Source organism: Dama dama, chromosome 18, assembly GCF_033118175.1.
Source record: "Dama dama isolate Ldn47 chromosome 18, ASM3311817v1, whole genome shotgun sequence".
Taxonomy (NCBI): domain Eukaryota; kingdom Metazoa; phylum Chordata; class Mammalia; order Artiodactyla; family Cervidae; genus Dama; species Dama dama.
The window spans coordinates 110,916,991-110,939,717 of NC_083698.1; the positions used below are offsets into that span (position 1 = coordinate 110,916,991).

General features: G+C 58.0%; 1 protein-coding gene across 2 annotated transcripts in view; it reads left to right on the top strand.

Annotated features, from left to right (window-relative positions):
• The window catches only part of DPP6 (dipeptidyl peptidase like 6), a 795,051-nt gene that overhangs the window by 759,089 nt on the left and 13,235 nt on the right, over positions 1–22,727 (top strand). For both annotated transcript variants that reach the window (XM_061166191.1, XM_061166192.1), the window contains exons 18-20: positions 7,052–7,150; positions 14,948–15,017; positions 17,447–17,641. In XM_061166191.1, the coding sequence (XP_061022174.1) occupies positions 7,052–7,150; positions 14,948–15,017; positions 17,447–17,641 (364 nt within the window). The remainder of the gene's footprint in view (positions 1–7,051; positions 7,151–14,947; positions 15,018–17,446; positions 17,642–22,727) is intronic.

Sequence of the window (22,727 nt, forward strand, 5' to 3'; positions counted from 1 at the left end):
AAAAGTAAATAACTAAATCATTTAAGTGCAAAGGAAAAAAAGCCAGAAAATGGATGTGAGAGTGGATGGATACAGAGTCCATTCCGTATATATATTCGTGGGTGGGCTCCATGCCAGATGCTGACACTGCAGGAAGAGTTGGGGGGGCCACCTGGAAAATAAGACCCGGAGGTCACAGTTCCCGATAGCCCATCAGAGCCGAAGCGTGGAGTCCCACCTCCATGCACTGTGGTGGGGAGTCTGCGGGGGGATTTTTCCTGGGTGTTTAACTCCTGACTCATTTGAAAAGACCATGATGCTGGGAAGGATTGAGGGTGGGAGGAGAAGGGGACGACAGAGGATAAGATTGTTGGATGGCATCACCGACTCACTAGACATGAGTTTGAGTAAGCTCCGGGAGTTGGTGATGGACAGGGAGGCCTGGCGTGCTGCAGATCATGGGGTCACCAAGAGTCGGACATGACTGAGCGACTGAACTGAACTGAACTAATTCCTAACGGGTCTCATGTCAGCTCCAGAGCCTCCCATCCCAACATGTCCCCGCTGTGTTGGCACAGAACACAGTGCCCCCGGGTTTGGGTCTCTCTGTTGAACTGGGCGGGCTGTCCCCAGACAGGGGTGGGGCTCCCCCGTCCGAGACGCAGGGGGGTTGGGGGGCCCATCAAAGCCTCCTGGCACCTCTGCCGAAGCCCACATGATGTACCTGCCCCACCCAAGGCTGCACCGTGACCACCTTCCAGAACTAGGGCGGGTCTGGGGCCCAGAGTAGAGGTGATGGTGACTGACCTGGGCCGGCGTCACAGAGCCGGCCTCGAGCCGGAGCTGCAGATTCTCTGCGTGTTTTATCCCATCTTCTCCCCCCACCGCCCGGGAGGCAGGCGCTCCCGTTACCCCAGAATTGAGGAGGAAACCCGAGGCAGAGGAGCACACCTGACGTGCGCCCAGCCGGAGAGCGCTGGTCCCCCCTCAAGCAGGCAGCAGGGGCACAGCCCGGCCCCCAGCTCTGACAGCGCTGACCAGCGCAGCCTTCGGCCAGTGTGGCTGGGGGGCTCCTCAGGCCCAGCGGCTCAGTCCTGCATCCACCCTGAGATAGGCCAGGCCAGGCAGGCCACTCCCTACCAAGCCCGCATACCCCGGCCTCTGAGCCGGCTGGGCGACCACAGCCTCATCTTCTCCCTGCCCCAGAGACAGAGGTCCTTGCCCTGCAGTGAACCCTGCTCAGCCTCTGTGCAGTTGCGGGGGAGCTCCGAGAAGGAGGGAGATCCTGGGGGAGGGTTCTGTGGTCAGCAGGACTGAGCCCTTGAACTGCACCCCAAATACCTAATCCCCATTGGCACCACACTCACCATTTTTTACATAATTGAGAGACCACCTAATATCAAGGGCTGGCCTGCCTGCAGCTTCCTGGACAGTCCTGGGCGCCCGCCTCACAGCAGCTCACCCGAGGTCACACCGCCGGGCCGGGCCAGACCTTGGTTCACACGAGCCCAAGCACAAGGTCGTGACCTTGGGGCTCGCTCCTGTCACCGGGGGCTGAGGCCTTCGTTCTGCTGTCACCCGAGTGACCTGCTCACAGCCACAGCCTCCCCGACGGTCCCTCCAAAAACCGCCCAGGTTAGCCTGACGCAGCACTGGGTCCCTGTGGTCTGTGAGCCCCAAGCGGAGCCCAGGGCCGCCCCACTCGTCTGGAAGGCGGTTCCGACCTGTGTGCAGATGGGAGACAGAGTGTGGGGGCCACCTGCCCGCAGCCCAGCAGCCCGAGGGCAAGTCTTTGGAGACGCTGTGGGGAGCCTGGACAGCCAGCCTGTGGCCTGCGTTGTGCGACAGCCCCAGGCAGACAGGCCATGGCAGGCAGGGCCCCGGAAGGTCCCGCCTGTCTCTGAAGGCAGCAGCCGTTTCCTGGTTTCCTAATAGACGCTTTGAGGTGAGCGTGAGGGGTGTGAGCTCGGGGAGGGGGTGCGATCCGGGTGCAGAGGACCACCAGCTCCCCTGTTGCCCTCAACACAGCCCAGCCCGGGTCCCGAGCGCCTGCAGGTGGCTACAGCGTGGTCTGCCCCGACGGCGCCCACGGCATTGTGACCGCCGCTCCTGGACCCGAGTTCCTGGGCTGCCGGGCATGGCTTCTGCCCCAGAACTCCTGGCCAGCGTCTCTCCCTCCTGCTCCCTTCAGTCGGGTTGTTATAAAGAAGCAAAGCCCGCTCGCGTGGCGGGTGGGGTCACAGCGGCTCTTGTTTGAGGCCGTCCCAGCCAGCGGCTGTCTGGTGCCAGTCCACGTGCTCCCTCGGTCCTCTGCCTGGTGGCCACCCCACCCTCCTCACCTTCCTCCGAGTGACCACACAGGGGCGTCAGCTGTGCCATCAGGCATGTCAGGAGCCAGGACAATGGGGAGATGTCCTCCGGAGGGGTCGGCACGAGTACGCCTGGCCCCATCAAGCCCAAAGTTGTCCCCAGGACTCTGGAGGGCGGTGGGTTGGAGGCTCCGTGTCCACCGCTACTGCGTTCTCAGTGAGAACAGAGTTGACTGGGTGGGGGCCACACGTGGCCCCTCATCGTGCCAGTGCTATAGACACACTCCATCACCCTGCCTCCACGTCGCTTACAGTCTGACTGGAGAGAAAGAGGCACAGCAAACCGTGTGACCACCTTTAGGATCGCATCTGTGCCGCACTGGGCTTGAGCCTCACATCCCCAGGTGGGCAGGCCGCCTCTGGGATGCCGCAGTCACTGATGCTATGGGGACAGCTGCCTAAGACACACCAGGAAAGGCCCGGGCTACAGGAGGCCTGGAAATCCAGGTGGGTGGCCAGACCCTGGCAACGGGGGAGCACTGCCCAGACTAAGCGGCCTCTGTGCCAGCCCCACCCTCCTGCCGCCGGCAGCAACCCGAGACGGGGTGGGCAGCACTTCTCTCCTCCAGCCCAGCAGCTCGCTGGCTGCCATTCAACGCTGGTCACTCAGGCCCCCAAATGCAGCCAAGTGGCGATTCCACCAATGGCCTGAGCCAACTGGGTCCCGGAACAGCCATGGCCACACGGCGCCTGCACGCGGGGGCCCAGCTGGGAGGCAGCCCTTGTGAGCCACCCGGCTTCCAGCAGGCTCACCGTGTCCAGATCTGATAATAGCTAATTCCGTCAAATATTAGAGGGGCTCACATTTAATTAAGGAGCGGCCATTTGTCTGCTCCTGACGGCAGGTCCCCATGGCCCCCACGTCAAAAGAGACTCCTCGGGGAACAAGCCCATCTCTTCTTATTTCCTCCGCCGAGCCCCTGCCCTCTTTGAATGCAATTATGGGAACAAATAAAATGGCTTAACTCAACTCCCCGGTGGGACAGCCAGCTCTCTGCTGATAAAACCGGTTGTGTGGGCAATCATTAAATGAGAAATCTAATATTTAACTAAATTTAATAGTCTGTTGCCGTGGTGCCTTTCTGTGAAGGGTGGGATTTTAATACAGAGGTACTAGCTATTCACACGCCGTCTGCCGAGGCCGTGTGCCATCAGAACGCCGTGTGCAGTTAGAGCACTGGGGGCTCCCTCTCGAAGCCGTGGCTCCCAGGTCCCGGAACCAACCAGAAGCTCCGTGTTCCAGTGGCAAGTCTGTGTTCTCCTTAGCTCCACGCGAGCCTCACTCGTAGGCTGTGCGTCAGCCTGAGCACAAAGCTTTTTCAAGCTTAGCTGGTGTCAGCAGTGTCAAATCCTCGTGCAGATGCGTGGAGAGAAAGTGACAACCAGCCCTGAGAGGCTGCCCCAGGTCTCCTGCCTGGTGATGTCTGCCCATCCAGGCCGCCTCCCCCCCACCCCCGGAGCTTCGTCCAGCCCCCAGATGTGGGAGCTCGGAGCTGCCTCTCTGACTGCAAAGGACCCATTCCTGCTCTTGTCCCCAAGGACGCTCCTTCTGTGTTCCCACTGATCCCGTCTTCATGCGTGTCCTCTGGTCTGACCCACAGCCCCACCCGCACCCCCAAGCCCCTTAGCTGCCTCCTCCCAGGCTTCCCTTAAGCAGACACAGAGGTCCAGATCACAGGCTGGAGGGCTGAGGCTTCTAGAAGCCCCTGTGAGGTCCGTGCTCCAGCTCCTACCATAAGCTTGGGTTTGGGTAGCATCAGTGAAACTAGAAGATGCTTGTTCCTTGGAAGAAAAGCTGTGACAGACCTAGACAGAGTGTTAAAAAGCAGACACATTACTTTGCCCACAAAGGTCCGTATAGTCAAAGCTATGGTTTTTCCACTAGTCACCTATGGATGGGAGAGTGGGACCACAAAGAAGGCTGAGTGCCAAAGAACTGATGCTTTCAAACGGTGGTGCTAGAGAAGACTCTTGGAGTTCCTTGCGCAAAGTTGATCAAACCAGTCAATTTTAAAGGAAATCAACCCTGAATATTCACTGGAAGGACTGATGCTGAAGCTCCAATACTTTGGCCACCTGATGTGAAGAGCTGACCCATTGGAAAAGACCCTGGTGCTGGAGAAGATTGAAGGCAGGAGGAGAAGGAGATGACAGAGGATGAGATCGTCGGATGGCATCACCAACTCAATGGACATGAACTTGAGCAAACTCTGGGAAATAGTGAAGGACAGAGAAGCCTGACGTGCTGTAATCATGGGGTTGCAAAGAGTCAGGCACAACTGAGCGACTGAACAACAAAGAATTTCCTCAGTTCCCAAAATTAAATAGTAACTTGGGTGTTCATTAGCCTTTCAAGCACTGTCAACTTTTAAATCAGTTGGATTAAAATGTGCTTTTGTTTTGTTTTGCTTGGTGTGGGAAGCAGGGGTTAATGGGCCTTGAATGCTTCGACTCTTACCACCAAGAGGTCTGAACACCAGGACCCTCAGAGCCCCATGGGGTTTCGGAAACCCCCAGGGGGACCACTCAGTCCTTTCCACGTGAGAAAAGGAAGAAAGACTTGGGCCAAAACCCAGGCTCGGCCACCGTGAAGATGCATCACGTCCCGGGCGTGAGTCAAATTTCCACAGGCCGGTCGATTCCTGTTACTGGACATTTGTGTGTCTTGTCCCTGGGATGGGCCTGAGCCCCAACACCCGGTGTGGGATGGGGCAGCCAGGCCTGTGACCGAGTCTCTGAGAGCTAGTGTAGTGTGGACCTGCAGGGGGGCCTGAGATTGACGGTGGGCGCTTCTCCAGGGGGAGGTGACCTTTGACCTGATGGAGGGGAGGGGTTGGGGTCACAGAACAGCAAGTGCGAAGGTGCGGAGGCAGCAGAGAATGTGGGAAATGACGTCATTTCCATTGTCTGGTGGAGCTCCCTCCCGAGCGTCCTGCCCTGAGAGTGTGGATAGACATGGAGGGGAAATAGTTAATACCTCGTAAACCGGCTCCTTTGTGGGTCCAGAACGCTGTGTTAAAGGGCCGAGGCGGTTTGGACTCAGGGAAAACGACTGCTCTCTGCTCGGTTAGGACCGTGGGGCGATCTCGCCACACTGAGGTCGGGGGTCCCCTCCCTCACATGTCTGCAGGAGTGCGAGGTGAAGAGCGTGCCACCTCCGGGCTGGGTCTCCAGGTCCCCGAGCTGAGGTCACGTCTGCCAGGACCTCCGGGCTTCACAGGCGGTGCAGGTGGTAAAGAGCCCACCTGCCAGTGCAGGAGACATTAGAGGTGTGGGTCCGATCCCTGGGTCGGGAAGATGCCCTGGAGGAGGACATGGCAACCCGCTCCAGTATTCTTGCCTGGAGAGTCCCATGGACAGAGGAGCCTGGAGGGCTACAGTCCACGGGGTCACAGAGTCAGATGCGACTGAGGGACTAAGCAGACACACATGCACTGTTTGGCCTCCATGTGTCAGCACAGCACTTGTGGACACACCTTTTCTTTCTCACTTTCTACGAAGGACAGCACTTCTTGCCTGCCGGACGGTGGGGTCCAGCCTCACAATTTTTAATGCTCCATGTATTTGAGAGTTAGTTTCACCATTTCTCCCCTCACCTTGTCACCAAAGCTAAATATCCAAATATGTGCTCAACAAATTCGTGAAATACCTCTGTCTTGTTTCTTGGCTTGTCACCAGCCCTGGGAACTTTCGGTCGCCTCTGCCCCCGAGGAAGTGTGGGGGTCCCCGTGGCTGCACAGATAGAACACTCAGTGCTGGGGGTCCTAAGTGCTGGGGGTCCTAAGTGCTGGCTCACCTGCCTGGCCTGTTCTTAAAAGCAGTTATCAGCATGCTTGTGAGATTAGGTTCTTCTTTAAAAGGTTCACACCCATTTCCAAGTGACTTGTCTACCCAAAGGTCACACCCCTTGAAGATAAAATTTCCTTTCAAATGAACCACGAGTTGTCTCCAGGTAGGGTTGGGGGGAGAGAGGAGGAAATAAGTCACATGTCAGATGGAGAAGTTGGAGGAGGGCCAGTTCTGCAGGGGCTGGAAGAAGGGGGCTTTTGTGGGGACAGGGTCCCTGACAATGCCTTCGTGAGCTGGCACAATGTAAGGATCTCAGAGCAGCCCCTGAGGTGCAGGGAAGGGTGCGGCCACCACTCTGGCCTGGAGGGAGACAGGCCGGTCCCCCTGCAGTGGGACTCACATGGCTGTGTGACCACCTCAAATGAGTGTCTCCAGAGTCAGGCCACCTATGGCTAAGGCAAGAAAGCCAAGTCCATCCTCCTCTCCTGGACAAAGTGGCAAAGGTCACCTCCAGCTCCTATCCTCTCTTCCAGTGTATTATTGCAGCCACTCCATTTGGAAACCACTTGCCTTGACAGACGTGATGTCAGTTCCCCAAAAAACCAGCAATCTTGAGACTAGTCACCCCCCCAAAATGATTCCTGTGTGTGAGAAATGCTGTGGAGAGTGAGTGTCGGGGCCAGGAGCGCCGGGCACCTTGGAGGAACCCAGTGCCTGCCCAGAGCCCCCGAGCTGACCTAGACTCACCCCTGTCCTGTGACCCGAGCTTGGGATCTGATGTCTGCGGCTCTTGGCTCCTGCCATGGACGCATGATCCTGTCCTCCAACGTAGGAGTCAGGAGGCCCGTGAAACCCCAGGGCATCTGTGAGTGGGGACTGAATCTGAATGCATCGTTGTTCTCTCTCTGTTTCAGAAATGTTTGACCTAGAGACAAACGAGCACGTTCAGAAAGCCATAAGTGACCGGCAGATGCCCAAAGTGGAGTACAGGAAAATCGAGACTGAGGACTACAGTGAGTGCTTCGGGGAAAGCCGCCGCTGCTAACCCTAGCCACAACTGCTGTGCCGGCGGGAGGGCGGGGAAGGGCCAGTCGCCCCCAGAGTGCGCCCCAACTGCCCCCTCACCAGCCAGGGCGACCCAGGGGAAGCAGACTGTGTTCACAGTCAAGACGCTCGCTCTGTGCCAGACAGAAATAAAGCAGAGTGGTGATATCTGTCCCCCGGAGGACGATAGTTTAGACGTGGTCCCAGATAGAAATTCTCTCCCTGGTGGGGAGCAGGGCCTGGACGCCACCCAGGGCAGAGGCCCCCCCCCGGACGTTCCTTTTCTGTGCCACCGATGCCCTTACTGCTTGTCATCTCGACTCTCCATGTCACTCACGGGCTGAGGGGCGTCCTCGCAGCTGGAGACCCACAGCGAGGGGTGGTTGGTGGTCGGGGCAGCCGGAGACCATCAGCACCCTTCCTTGGCCTGTGCCCTCCCTCTGAACTGTCCGTTCAGTCCTTCAGTGAGCTTCCGTGAGCACTTGTTCTGCGGCAGGCACCCCAAGAGCCCCAGGGCCCGGCTGGATGGGACCTGAGCTCCAGGTGGGAAGGGGGTCCTGGCAGTTTCATCACCTCTGCACATGGTGCCCCGCTCACGTGGCCAGGGGCCCCACTGCCCACTGGGCGTCCGCCCTGGGGAACCTCCAGTCCCGCCAGCACGGTATTCCTCCACGCTGTCCTGCCGTTGGGGATGGCACCCTTAGTGTGTGGACTGGTTTCAGGTCATTTAGACCGCAAACCTCAAAGTCATTTTTGAGTCACCCATCCAGGTACCATCTGCATCGTCTCTGAGGTCTTGGGACCTAACTTGGAAGATTACCAGGGATGGATGGGAAAGAGTGATGCCTGAATGCAGGCCCTGGGGTGGTGGAGGGAGGGTGACCAGAGCCTGTGTGTGTCTCCCCAGATGGCACCTGGGAGCTCCTCATCGTCTGCCCTGTCCCTTCAGTCGGGCAGCGGCTCGCCACTGGGACCCGTGAGCCCTAGAGTCTTGTTAAGCATCCCTGTCAGATGGCCGCCTGCTGGCCTGCAAGCCCCTGAGGGCAGGATCTGAGGCTTTGCCCATGGAGCACAGTACAGCCCCTGCCCCAGACTGCACATGCCATGAAGCCAAGCCCTTCAGAGCAGGAAGGCTGGGCCCAGGGGCTCCAGGGAGAGCAGGAAACGGGACTGGGGTCCCATGGAGCTTTGCAGGAAGGCAGGCTCTGAAGGGGCTCGTGGAGTCTCTTTCAGTGGGCAGAGAAGAAGGGGGCGTCCATCCAGGGAGGAATCTTGGTGGAGTGAGGAGGCTGACGGGTGATTCCAGCCTCAGGGCTGTCCCCACGTGGGGCCTCACCCGCCATCTCCTTCACCCGTGTCTTGTTCTTGGGCGCACAGAGTCACATGGTGCTGGAAGCTTCCTAATCATTGCTGGAGGTGCAGGGGGTGAGAGGTACAGGCGGAGATACAAGGGGGAGAGGCACGGGGGGAGATATAAGGGGGAGAGGTGCAGGGGAGATACAAGGGGGAGAGGTGCGGGAGAGATACAAGGGGGAGAGGTGCGGGGAGAGATACAAGGGGCAGAGGTGCGGGAGAGATACAAGGGGGAGAGGTGCGGGGAGAGATACAAGGGGGAGAGGTGCAGGGGGAGATACAAGGGGGAGAGGTGCGGGAGAGATACAAGGGGGAGAGGTGCAGGGAGAGATACAAGGGGGAGAGGTGCAGGGGAGATACAAGGGGGAGAGGTGCAGGGGAGATACAAGGGGAGAGGTGCGGGAGAGATACAAGGGGGAGAGATGCGGGGGAGATACAAGGGGGAGAGGTGCAGGAGAGATACAAGGGGGAGAGGTGCAGGGGAGATACAAGGGGAGAGGTGCAGGGGAGCTACAAGGGGGAGAGGTGCAGGGGGAGATACAAGGGGGAGAGGTGCGGGGGAGATACAAGGGGGAGAGGTGCAGGGGAGATACAAGGGGGAGAGGTGCAGGGGAGATACAAGGGGAGAGGTGCAGGGGAGATACAAGGGGAGAGTTGCAGGGGAGATACAAGGGGAGAGGTGCAGGGGGAGATACAAGGGGGAGAGGTGCAGGGGGAGATACAAGGGGGAGAGGTGCGGGGGAGAGATACAAGGGGGAGAGGTGCAGGGGAGATACAAGGGGGAGAGGTGCAGGGTGAGATACAAGGGGGAGAGGTGCGGGGGAGATACAAGGGGGAAAGGCACGGGGGGAGATACAAGGGGGAGAGGTGCAGGGGAGAGACAAGGGGGAGAGGTGCAGGGGAGATACAAGGGGGAGAGGTGCAGGGGAGATACAAGGGGAGAGGTGCGGGGGAGATACAAGGGGGAGAGGTGCGGGAGAGATACAAGGGGGAGAGGTGCGGGGGAGATACAAGGGGGAGAGGTGCAGGGGAGATACAAGGGGGAGAGGTGCAGGGGAGATGCAAGGGGGAGAGGTGCGGGGAGATGCAAGGGGGAGAGGTGCGGGGAGATACAAGGGGGAGAGGTGCGGGGGAGATACAAGGGGAAGAGGTGCAGGGGAGATACAAGGGGGAGAGGTGCAGGGGAGATACAAGGGGGAGAGGTGCGGGGGAGATACAAGGGGGAGAGGTGCGGGGGAGATACAAGGGGAGAGGTGCAGGGGAGATACAAGGGGGAGAGGTGCGGGGGAGATACAAGGGGAGAGGTGCAGGGGAGATACAAGGGGGAGAGGTGCGGTGGAGATACAAGGGGAGAGGTGCAGGGGAGATACAAGGGGGAGAGATGCAGGGGAGAGATACAAGGGGGAGAGATGCAGGGGAGAGATACAAGGGGAGAGGTGCGGGGGAGATACAAGGGGCAGAGCTGCAGGGGAGATACAAGGGGGAGAGGCGCGGGGAGAGATACAAGGGGGAGAGGTGCAGGGGAGATACAAGGGGGAGAGGTGCGGGGGAGATACAAGGGGGAGAGATGCGGGGGAGATACAAGGGGGAGAGGTGCAGGGGAGATACAAGGGGGAGAGGTGCAGGGGAGATACAAGGGGGAGAGGTGCGGGGGAGATACAAGGGGGAGAGGTGCAGGGGAGATACAAGGGGAGAGGTGCGGGGGAGATACAAGGGGGAGAGGTGCAGGGGAGATACAAGGGGGAGAGGTGCGGGGGAGATACAAGGGGGAGAGGTGCAGGGGAGAGATACAAGGGGGAGAGGTGCAGGGGAGATACAAGGGGGAGAGGTGAGGTGGAGATACAAGGGGGAGAGGTGCAGGGGAGATACAAGGGGGAGAGGTGCAGGGGAGATACAAGGGGGAGAGGCGCGGGGAGAGATACAAGGGGGAGAGGTGCAGGGGAGATACAAGGGGAGAGGTGCGGGGAGATACAAGGGGGAGAGGTGCAGGGGGAGATACAAGGGGGAGAGGTGCAGGGGGAGATAAAAGGGGGAGAGGTGCGGGGGAGATACAAGGGGGAGAGGTGTGGGGAGAGATACAAGGGGGAGAGGTGCAGGGGAGATACAAGGGGGAGAGGTGCAGGGGAGATACAAGGGGGAGAGGTGCGGGGGAGATACAAGGGGAGAGGTGTGGGGAGAGATACAAGGGGGAGAGGTGCGGGAGAGATACAAGGGGGAGAGGTGCAGGGGAGATACAAGGGGGAGAGGTGTAGGGGAGATACAAGGGGGAGAGGTGCGGGAGAGATACAAGGGGGAGAGGTGCGGGGAGAGATACAAGGGGAGAGGTGCGGTGGAGATACAAGGGGAGAGGTGCAGGGGAGATACAAGGGGGAGAGATGCAGGGGAGATACAAGGGGGAGAGGTGCAGGGGAGATACAAGGGGGAGAGGTGCAGGGGAGATACAAGGGGAGAGGTGCAGGGGAGATACAAGGGGAGAGGTGCAGGGGAGAGATACAAGGGGGAGAGGTGCAGGGGAGATACAAGGGGAGAGGTGCGGGAGAGATACAAGGGGGAGAGGTGCAGGGGGAGATACAAGGGGGAGAGGTGCAGGGGGAGATACAAGGGGGAGAGGTGCGGGGGAGATACAAGTGGGAGAGGTGTGGGGAGAGATACAAGGGGGAGAGGTGCAGGGGAGATACAAGGGGGAGAGATGCAGGGGAGATACAAGGGGGAGAGGTGCAGGGGAGATACAAGGGGAGAGGTGTGGGGAGAGATACAAGGGGGAGAGGTGCGGGAGAGATACAAGGGGGAGAGGTGCAGGGGAGATACAAGGGGGAGAGGTGCAGGGAGAGATACAAGGGGGAGAGGTGCGGGAGAGATACAAGGGGGAGAGGTGCGGGGAGAGATACAAGGGGAGAGGTGCAGGGGAGATACAAGGGGAGAGGTGCAGGGGAGAGATACAAGGGGGAGAGGTGCAGGGGAGATACAAGGGGAGAGGTGGGGGAGAGATACAAGGGGGAGAAGTGCGGGGGAGATACAAGGGGAGAGGTGCGGGGGAGATACAAGGGGGAGAGGTGCGGGAGAGATACAAGGGGAGAGGTGCAGGGGAGATACAAGGGGGAGAGGTGCAGGGGAGATACAAGGGGGAGAGGTGCGGGGAGAGATACAAGGGGGAGAGGTGCAGGGGAGATACAAGGGGGAGAGGTGCGGGGAGATACAAGGGGGAGAGGTGCCGGGGAGATACAAGGGGAGAGGTGCAGGGGAGATACAATTGGGAGAGGTGTGGGGAGATACAAGGGGGAGAGGTGCAGGGGAGATACAAGGGGGAGAGGTGTGGGGAGATACAAGGGGGAGAGGTGCAGGGGAGATACAAGGGGAGAGGTGCAGGGGAGATACAAGGGGGAGAGGTGCAGGGGAGATACAAGGGGGAGAGGTGCGGGGGAGATACAAGGGGAGAGGTGCAGGGGAGATACAATGGGGAGAGGTGTGGGGAGATACAAGGGGGAGAGGTGCAGGGAGATACAAGGGGAGAGGTGCAGGGGAGATACAAGGGGGAGAGGTGCAGGGGAGATACAAGGGGAGAGGTGTGGGGGAGAGATACAAGGGGGAGAGGTGCGGGGAATACAAGGGAGAGAGGACGGGGGCTGCTGAGCTGTAACAGGGACACCTCCCCAGGCCCGTGGGCACCGCTGGTTGCTCTGGCACCCTGGTGCTCAGTGTTTCGGGGGCTGATGGAGAAGAAGCCAACCCAGGAGGAGTGTGAGTGGAGGCTGTGGTCACGCCCGGCTGGGACATCTCTGTGCACCAGGCCAGGGCCACCCCACCATCTCTCTGGGTCTGAATTTCCCTCAATGTCCCTGAAATGCTCGCAGATACTGGAGGACACACTCAGCTCTGGAGGCACAGGCAGCTTTGCGTGTCCAGGGGGCATGTCCAGTCCCGAGCGGGAGAGGGGCCATCAGTTAGAATGAGGGGACGGGGCAGTGGGGCTGCCCGCAGATGCCGTCATCAGGGTGCGGGGAACCACAGAACAGAAAGCGAGCGGCAGGACGGGCAGGAGTCCAGTCTGAAAACGAGGCTCCTGAGACCCCACGAGTCGAGGCTCTAACAGGAGGAGAAGAGACGCGGGGCAGCCCCCCACGGGGTCTGTGCACGGTTCACGGGGACAGGGCAGGCACCCCCACGTGGGACGGGCCTGAAACCTGCCCCCACTGCCCTGAAGCCTGTACGCAGGTGCTGTCTGCCTCCCCCGCCCTGCCGAGCTGTAAAGAGAGAACTGACTCTGACAGCTCAGGCTGGAGCCTCCGTATCTCCAGGAACGGGGCAAAGGGAAGTCTAGGCTGCCCCCGGGGAGGGCGTCCGTGGCTGGTCCAGACTGTCGTACAGCACCTGTCACTCAGGACAGACCTAGGTTCACAGGAGCCCTCTCGTTAACTGGGTATTCGTCTTCCTGCTCTCCTTTTGTAAGGAAGAACCAAGGCAAACACACAGGACGACTTTAGGTTGATGGAGGGATGGAGGGGTGGAGAGTTGGAGGCAAGGCTGGGTGGAAGGGTGGATGACTAAGCAGGCAGGAGACCTCCACAGGTCTGCCCCACACTGCTGCCTCCATCTCTCCGTGCAGACCTCAGGCAGGCCCCGTCACGTGCAGGGCCCAAGCAGGATGATGACAGGGCTTCCGGTCCAGCAGGACTGCACAGGTTGCGCCCTCTGAAGCCCGCCAGCCTCCACGCTCAGACCTCAGCCTCCTGCCCTGCCCCATCCCTCCTCTCAGCCAGTTTTCTCTAAGTCTGTAACCTGGAGGCCAGATCTCATTCCTTGTCCAGACATCCCGCCCTCATCTCCTAGCCCAGGCCCTCCTCCTCCTCCTTCCAGGCGGGCTCGTGGGCTCCCACAGGAACGTTTCCCACACCGCATAGCCCTGAGCGGTGCTTGCCATCCCCTCCTCCAAAAACGCAGAGAAGGGGCTTGAGAAACAAAGAGCCAGCCCCCCGCCTCCACAGGCCGCCCAAGGTTTCTTCCAGGGCGAGGCTTTTACTCACAGGTGTTCAGAGATGAAGACAAGAGAGGGGGCGCAGGGTGTGCGGGCTGGCGTCCACACGTCACCCCCTGGGTCCTAGCAAACCTAAGCGTTGTCGCCCCACCCGCCTGTTTTTATTTTGTCTCTCACTGAATGCTACTGGAGGCTAAGGCTGTCCTCAGGGAAGCTGCCCACCTCCAGGAACTCTCCGAATGTATTCTGCCGCTGGTGGCCAAAGCCTGCCTGTGGGCTTATCAGTGGCAGAAAGCAGCCCAGACCATGTTTTATGGATATTTCAGTGATAAAGTCCCCGGGTCCCTGGGCCATTGATCTAATTTGCAAGCCATTAACATTCAGCCGGAATCAGTAATGAGACCCGGGTCAGTGCCTGCTGCTGAGCCAACCCTCCAGCCTACGGTGTATCTATTGGTATAATGACTGTGAGCGGGGAAAGATGCCCATTTCAGTTGAGTTGCGATCTGGGCTGTAGTTAATATCAATGAACAATCTCTAACTGGGGCAGGAAGGTTCGTTTGAGGGGAGGACAGAAACAGCAGTGAGGGACATGTTCCTCTCCCTCCCTGACCGCATCCTGGTGGCCAGGGACCACATCTGAAGGGCCTTGGCTGCAGGACCCATGGCCGCACCACCCACGGCCGCACCGGCTCCCTCCCGCTGATTCCTCGGGCACCAAGGCCTGCCCAGCTCCAGCCCATGAACAGTGAGGACCCCACCCCCCAGCTCCAGCCTCTTCCTCTGGGCTCTGCCCCTGCCTCACCACCCGCTCCCCTCCAAGTCTCTGCCTCCCCGCATCCCCACCACTCACCCAGTGTCCATCCCCAGTTACCTGTTTATTGCAGGAGTCCCTCATGACAGAGAGCGCACGCTCCCTTGGGGGCTCATTTCCCCCTGCCTGGAATTCTGTTGTTAGCAAGCGCTCAACTCACAGTGGTCCGGGCATTTCTGTCTGTCCCCATGTTCCTCTGCACAAGATTTCCTTTAAGTGTCAGATGGAGAAAAGTGTTGGTCACTCAGTCATGTCTGACTTTTGGCGACTCCACGGACTAGCCCGCCAGGTTCCTCTGTCTGGGGGATTCTCCAGGCGAGAAGACTGGAGTGGGGTGCCAGTCTCTCCTCCAGGGGATCTTCCCCACCCAGGGATCAAACCCAGATCTCCTGTATTACAAGCAGATTTTTTACCATCTGAGCCACAGGGAAGCCCTCAGTTGAAGAACCTCAGCCTCAAGGAGACTGACTGGGCGCTTTGTCCAAGTCCAGAGGGAGCTGAAGTCACCCTGTCTGTGGAGGGCCGGCCTGGCCCCTGCGAGGGCCCATCTCCCAGGCCCCTGGGGGCCCATCCCGTCCCTTCCTTCCTGGCCCCTAACGTGCGGCCCTGTGTTCTGTTTCTGCCTAGACCTGCCCGTTCAGATCCTCAAGCCAGCGACCTTCACCGACACTGCCCACTATCCCTTGCTCCTCGTGGTGTAAGTATCCCAGGGGAAAGGGCCCAGCTCTCAAGAAGGTGGGAAGGGGAGCCCAATCCCACTGCAAACTACAATCAGAAAGCAATTTGAGCCCCTTGTCTGTAACTACCGGTGAGCCCGGATGTTAAAGGAAAGCAGAGCCCAGTCGGCCTCGGGGGACTGGCAACATGGAACGCAGGGGCTGAGTCACATCCCGTGGGTCCTGCTGCGGTGGCCGCTCAGCGGCCCAGGGACGGCGGGAAAGCTGACTGGGAGTCTGACCTCTCTGGGCAGGGCCCGGGGCCCCCAGGAAACGAGGTGGGCCTGCTGGCAGGGGGCTCGCAGGGGCCAGTAGCCCCTCCTGCACCACCCAGGCAGGCTTAAACACCGAGTGTCCCCCCACAGGACGGTTTCAGATCTGCCCCCTGCTAACTGGCAAGCCTCTGGTTCAGATTTCGAGAACCCCTATCAGAGCCTTGCAAGCCCCTCTGATGGTGTTGCGTCCTGACTTGGGCTCCTGCCCCAGTGTGCATGGGGCCGTGGGGTGAGGGAGACTCTGGGAAGAAAGGGCCAGGGGCGGGCCTGCACTGGGGCTGCCCCAGGACCCCCGGGAAGTCAGCACCCAGGAAGGCACCCAGAGCCCAAGAGCTCTGTGCATTACCCCTGGCACCCAGCCAGGCCCTCAGTGACAAGACTGCACCCGAAGATGCCCGGCTGGACACACGGTCCTGCCCAGCTCGTCACTGACACACTCTCCTCACTGTCTGGACACTTTGCCAGCAACCAGACACACATACACATATACGGACACACACACATTCACATATACACAGACATACACATCTACACAGACACAATACATATACACAGACACACATACACAGATACACACAGAGACATATACACAGACATACACATATACACAGACACATATATACAGACATACACATATACACAGACACAATACATATACACAGACACATATACACAGATACACACAGAGACATATATACACAGACACACATACACATATATACGGACACACACACACACACATACGCAGACATACACATATACACAGACACAATACATGTACACAGACACATATATACAGACACACATACACACATATACAGACACACACACATACACATATACACAGACATACACATATACACAGACACATATATACAGACATACACATACACAGACAGACACACACAGACACATATATACAGACATACATACACACATGTATACACAGACACACACATATACATGGACATACACATTCATACACATATATACAGACACACACAGACACATATATACAGACACACACATACACATATACATGGACATACACATTCATACACATATATACAGACATACATATACACAGAGACACATATATACAGACATACATACACACATAAACACAGACACACATACACATATACAGACATACATACACAAACATATACACAGACACACACATACACATATACATGGACATACACATATATGGAGATACACACTCATATACAGACATACACATATACACAGACACACACATACACATATACATGGACATACACATTCATACACATATATACAGACATACACATACATACACATATATACGAACATACACATATACACAGACACACATATACACATATATATGGACTTATGCACATACACATATACACAGACACATATACACAGACACACACAGACACATATATACAGACATACACATACACAGACAGACACACACAGACACATATATACAGACATACACATACACAGACAGACACATACAGACACATATATACAGACATACACATACACAGACACACACAGACACATATATACAGACATACACATACACAGACAGACACACACAGACACATATATACAGACATACAGCACACAAATGGACATGACACACAACAGCACATGCACACCCACATGTTCACACACACACACACCAGTACACATAGCACATACACACACAGCACATGCACACCCATCGGATTCTCCAGGCAAGAATCCTGGAGCAGGTGGCCATTTCCTTCTCCGGGGGTCTTCCTGACCCAGGAATGGAACCCGGGGCTCCTGCACTGCAGGCAGACTCTTTACTGTCTGAGCCGCCCAGTTGGCCCCTGACTCCCTCACACCAGGGGCTGCCAGAAAGAGCACCACAGTGTGGTCACTCATGCGATGGGGACCAAGGGGCAACCTGGGAACCCGCCAGGGAAGGACGGGAGAGGCGGGCCATAGTGGGGGGCCAAGCAGGAGGGGAAGGGGAGGACGTTTGGAACCAGGCGTGGGGGCGGGCCCCGCCCCAGGAGAGCACCCCCAGGCTCTCGAGTCTGCGGGACCAGTCACTGCACCCCCGCCCCCCGCCCCTGGCCGTGTGCCCAGGCCTGGCCTGTCTCTTCCAGGGACGGCACCCCGGGGAGCCAGAGCGTGGCCGAGAAGTTTGCGGTGACCTGGGAGACGGTGATGGTGAGCAGCCACGGGGCCGTGGTGGTCAAGTGCGACGGCCGCGGCAGCGGCTTCCAAGGCACCAGGCTGCTGCACGAGGTGAGGCGGAGGCTGGGCTCGCTGGAGGAGAAGGACCAGATGGAGGCCGTGCGGTGAGCACCCAGTGGCGCCGGTGGGGCGGGGAGGGGGCCGCGTCTCTGCCCGGGCTGCGTCCTGGTCCTGCTTCCTGGCAGTGCACGCCTTCTGCCTGCGCTTCGCTGGCACCCCCAGGAGTCTCTGGTGATTCCACAGTGAATTCCTGCTAGCGATATGCTCCCAAAGGCCAGGGTCCTGGTCATCACGGCTGGTGGCCTGTCCACTTCGCCAATTGCAACAAGGTGCAGAGACCGTGACGAGGGTCTTTGTGAGTTCCCAGTGCTGTGGTCGTGGACCTTGGCCAGGGGTCATGGGGGGAGGGCAGGGAATGGGAGAGAGAAGGTGACCCATGTAGCCAGTCACCTCCTTCCTGAGAAAGGACTTCTCTGAATGTGTAGCAGGCAGGTCGGAAGCCCCACTCCACATGTTTTGTGACTCTCCCACGTCCTGCTCATGGAGGCAGGGCTGGTAGAGTCTCCAGAGACAGAAGGGGCTGAAGAGCAAAGGCGTTGACTGGGTGTTACTGTCGCCCCGGAATGAGAGCCGTCAGGGACCTGTGCCGCTCATGGGTCTGTGGCCATGTCAGCCAAGGTGAGGTCTTCCCAGTTTACCGCACACGTGGCAGGCTTCACATGGGAGAGGCGTGAGACGCACAGACTCAGGTGCTGCAGGAATGGGAAGGGCGTGGGCACGGCGGTCTTCCTCCTTGTGATCCGAGTGTGCAATGCTGGACCCTGGGCCTTGGAGAGTGTCATATAGCACCCAGGTGGATCAGCATTTGCTGACTAAAGGGCCATAAGACAGTGTGACATCCCAGCCCATGAGTCATCACGACTGTGCTCTGGAGGTTTAAAAGATTTCGTTGTACTGACTTTTCAGAACGTTTTCTCTCTTGTTTTTAGAAAAATTGATGGCATGTGATGTGTGCATACATGTGATGTGTACATACATGTGATGTGTACTCAGTAAGTATTAAGTGGATGAAACCATGAGTGAGTGAGTGAATGGCACCCTCTCAAGGGAGTTGTGAGCTGGTGAAGAGAGACAGGCCATGTGGCCAGACCTACACGTGCTACAGGCAGAAAATAGGAGCAGGAGAGATGGCTGAGGACCCAAGAGTCTGGGAAGGTGCATCCGTCACCATACTTTTGCCTGAAAATCAACAGCACATGCAAACACACAGCGTCAAACGTGCTTAACTGACACAGCACTGTATTGGCTCTGGAGTCCAGACGGACGTCAGGCATCAGGTCCATTGGTTGGAGACCCGGTGGTGAGGGTCTGCCTAGGCCTGGCTCCCTCCAGCTCTCATCTCAGCCAAGCACTGAGCACCCCTGAAGCTCTGCTCCTCCTGTTCACAGGATGGCTGCCAGAGCACCTGCCTTCAGTGCATTGATCCACTTACAGAAACTTTCAGAAGGGAAGGGAGGAGCCTCCCCGGGAGCCCAGAACCAATCACCCATGAGAGCAGTGGGGCAACCCACCCCCACCCCACTCCCAAGACCCAGAGAGCTGGGCGGAGGAAGGAAGGGTGAGTGAAGCTCGGCCAGCAGGGGAGGAAGAGGAGCAGGTGGTGCCCGGTCGGCACCGGGGCTGCGGTGTCACCTAGGGAGAAGTGTGAGGGCCCAGGCTGGGCCCAGGGGAGGAGGGGTGTGACAGGGTGACGGCGGAGCCCCCCCTCCCCTGAGCCACCCTCTGCCTGTCCTCCCCCCTGCCTCCTGTCCTCACCTTTCCTGGTCTGACCCCCCCTCAAAGCCCAGAGGCCCTGGTGGAGGACGCAGCGTCCTTCAGGCACCCCGCCGGCCGGCTTGGCTAGCCTGGTCGCCCCCCTCTGAGCAGAGACAGAGGGCGCACGGCTGTTTCACACCCACGGTGTTTCCAAAAATAAAGGATTGATCGGCCATCTGTTCAAAAACAGGGCAGAACTGGTTCCAGGGAAATAATAGTAAAATAGAAAAATTGGCCAACTCTTAAGCCAGTGAGGCTTTGGGGGTCAGGAGCACAAGCCGCGCCAGCCACGCAGACCTCAGGAGGCTGCTCCCCACGTGCCTGGAGCCGTGGGAAACTTTCTCAGCTCTCTTAGGATCTGGGTCTGTATTCTCATTAGAAAGACATAGCCCGGTTTTCTCATTTTAAGGAACCATGAGGCCAGCCCCCCGCTCTCACTCCCTGGGGCTCCCCACCCCTGGTCAGGGAGCCCAGCGGGTCTCTCCTTCCATGGAGGAGGAGCCAGGCATGTGAATAGGCGCTCGGGGCACCAGGAGGGGAGCACAGCCTTGCCCGTAGGGGCTCCTGCAAGGAGATGGCTTCCGGCCAGGACCTCACCTCAGAGGATTAATAAATAAGGACGTGTCCGCAGGAAATGAGAGGTGCACATTGCACACGGGAAATACTGTGAGCGAAGGTCAAGGTGATGCAGGGGTGCCTCAGTTCAGCCCCTCGCCCACCGTAAGCACCACGCGGCGTGTAGGCTGGGGACGCGGGGAGGGGTGGGCAGCAGGACTGGGCGCCTCCCCTCCCATCCTCCGCGCTGCCGCCTGCTCACCAAGCAGCAGAGTCCCCACAGAGTGTTTTCAGCCAGGAGGTGGCAAAGTCACCTTCATCTTCAGAACAGAGATCCTGGTAGCAGTGCAGCAAGTTTTCTGGGAGAGAGTCCTGGCAGGAAACATTCAAACAGGGAGATTTAAGGAGAGAGGAATAACCAGAAGCTATGACAAACCCAGACAGTGTATTAAAAAGCAAAGACATCATTTTGCCAACAAAGGTCAAATGGTCTTTCCAGTAGTCATGTACAGATGGGAGAGTTGGACCATAAAGAAGGCCGAGTGCTACAGTAATTGATGCTTTTGAATTGTGGTGTTGCAGAAGACTCTTGAGAGTCCCTTGGACTGCAAGGAGAGCCAACCAGTCCATCCTAAAGGAGATCAGTCCTGAATATTCACTGGAAGGACTGATGCTGAAGCTGAAACTCCAATACCCTGGCTATGTGATGCAAAGAGCCGACGCATTGGAAAAGACCCTGATGCTGGGAAAGATTGAAGGCAAAAGGAGAAGGGGGTGACAGACGATGATATGATTAGATAGCATCACCGATTCAATGGACGTGAACTTGGGCAAACTCTGGGAGATGGTGAGGAACAGAGAGACAGATGTGGACACATCAGGAATGTGGACTGGGCCATGCGTCCTGCATCACTCACAATGTTCTGCTGCCCCCCACACACATACGCAGGGCAGGACAAACTTAGCAACACGTCTCTCCCACCAGCCCCTTGTTCTTGCCTTGTCGAATCTCTGGCTGCAAGGTTCCCCAGCTCCAAAAGTGCTGGGAGCAGCTCTGTGGTCCGTGACACCTGCGTCAGCATGGGTCCTCGGGAAGCGGTGCCTGGACACGCTCAGACGTACGGGAGGCATATTTGTGCAGGACGCAGGCTGGAGCACAGCGGGGCAGAGCCCTCCCACCATGGGGGTCTGACACAGGGAAGGACAGACAGAAGGAGGAATTGGCTTCCAGGGGCATCTGGGCCCTGAGCATCTCTGCCAGGCTCATGGGGGCCAGCGGGGGCCCCACCCCGGCCACTGGTGGGGACAGCCTGAGATGGCGTGGACATGGGGAAGGCTGAAAGACGTGAGCACAGATGCTCCAGGGTGTCAGCCCACCACCCCCAGATGTGCCTCTGGAGGCCGGAGTCTCTTCCCTCCTCACACGGGGCCTCTGCAGACCCTGGGGTGGAGCTGAGCGCTGCACCTGCTCCTTCGTGAAGGACGCCCTGCCCTGTGCTGCACCTGAGAGCGTCCGGGAGGTGAAACGTGCTCCCGGAGCCCAAACCACACTCCTCCGTCTGGAGGCTCCACCGTTCCCCCAGAAACGACCAGTACATGGAACTGCCCGGGTAATTAGTGGACATAGACGTGGTGCAGTGGTGAAGTATCTGCCTGCCAATGCAGAAGATGCAAGAGACACGGGTTCGATCCCCAGGTGGGGAAGATCCCCTGGAGAAGGAAATGACAGACCACTCCAGTACTCTTGCCTGGAGAATCCCACGATCAGAGGAGCCTGGTGGGCTACAGTCCATGGGGTCGCAGAATTGGACACAACTGAGCAACTGAGCACACGTAGCAAGATCATAAAAATATTCGAGATTGGAAAACACTGTTTCCCCCAGAAACCCCCTGAGCACTTTATGGGTGAGGATCATGACCATGACTCGTGGCTTCAGCTCAGGAAGTGACCCTCCAGGTAAAGTCGTTGCCAGGCCGGTCGCCAGAGATCGGAGGCTGCCTGTGGATGTGCACGCAGGGCTGAGAACAAAAGTCTGAGATAGTTTATGAACTGGAATGGAGCCAAGACCCCAGCACCAAGGCCCCTTGGGGTGGACACCATGGTCTGTGCAGACATGGTCCCAGCACCTGTGGTCTGGACATCTGGCCATGCAGCAGCACCCTGCGGGGACCGGTGGGCCCTTTGACCAGATGTTCCTTGAGCCCCGTCAGCGTCAGGGATTGGGGTCACGAGGAGAGAATTCAGAAACTTGGAGATGTGTCTTCAGTGGTTCCATTGTGTGGGCGTGGCCACCGTGCTTTGAAGGTCAACCTAGGCTGTGTGCGTGTGTGTGCACGTGTGCACGCGTGTGTGCATGTGTGTGAGACCTGAAGTCTGCCAGGCTGTCCTATGGCACCTGCACCATGTTTTAAACAAGCCAAGGTGTTAAGTGTTGCGTCTCCTAGGGCTAGGAACCAGGATCGGGTGTGGGCAGGGCTGCGTTCCCTCTAACGCCTGGCGGGGAGGGTCCTGCCTGCTCTTCCCGCTCCCGTGGATGCTGGCAATCTTCGGCTTGCAGATCCATCCCTGCGATCCTGTGTCTTCACGGGCTGTGTCCTCCCGAGGTCTCTGTCTTGTCTCCTCTTAGAAGGACACCAGTCAGTCTAGTGTGACCTCATCCTAACTTACTCATTACATTGGCAGTGGGCCCTATTGACAGGTGTGGTCCCACACTGAGGTTTAGGGGGTTAGAAATCCAACATATTTTGCAGAATTCAACCCATAACAAATGCATAAATCAACCACACCAGTTCCCTTGCCGTTCACCCAACCCTCCCACC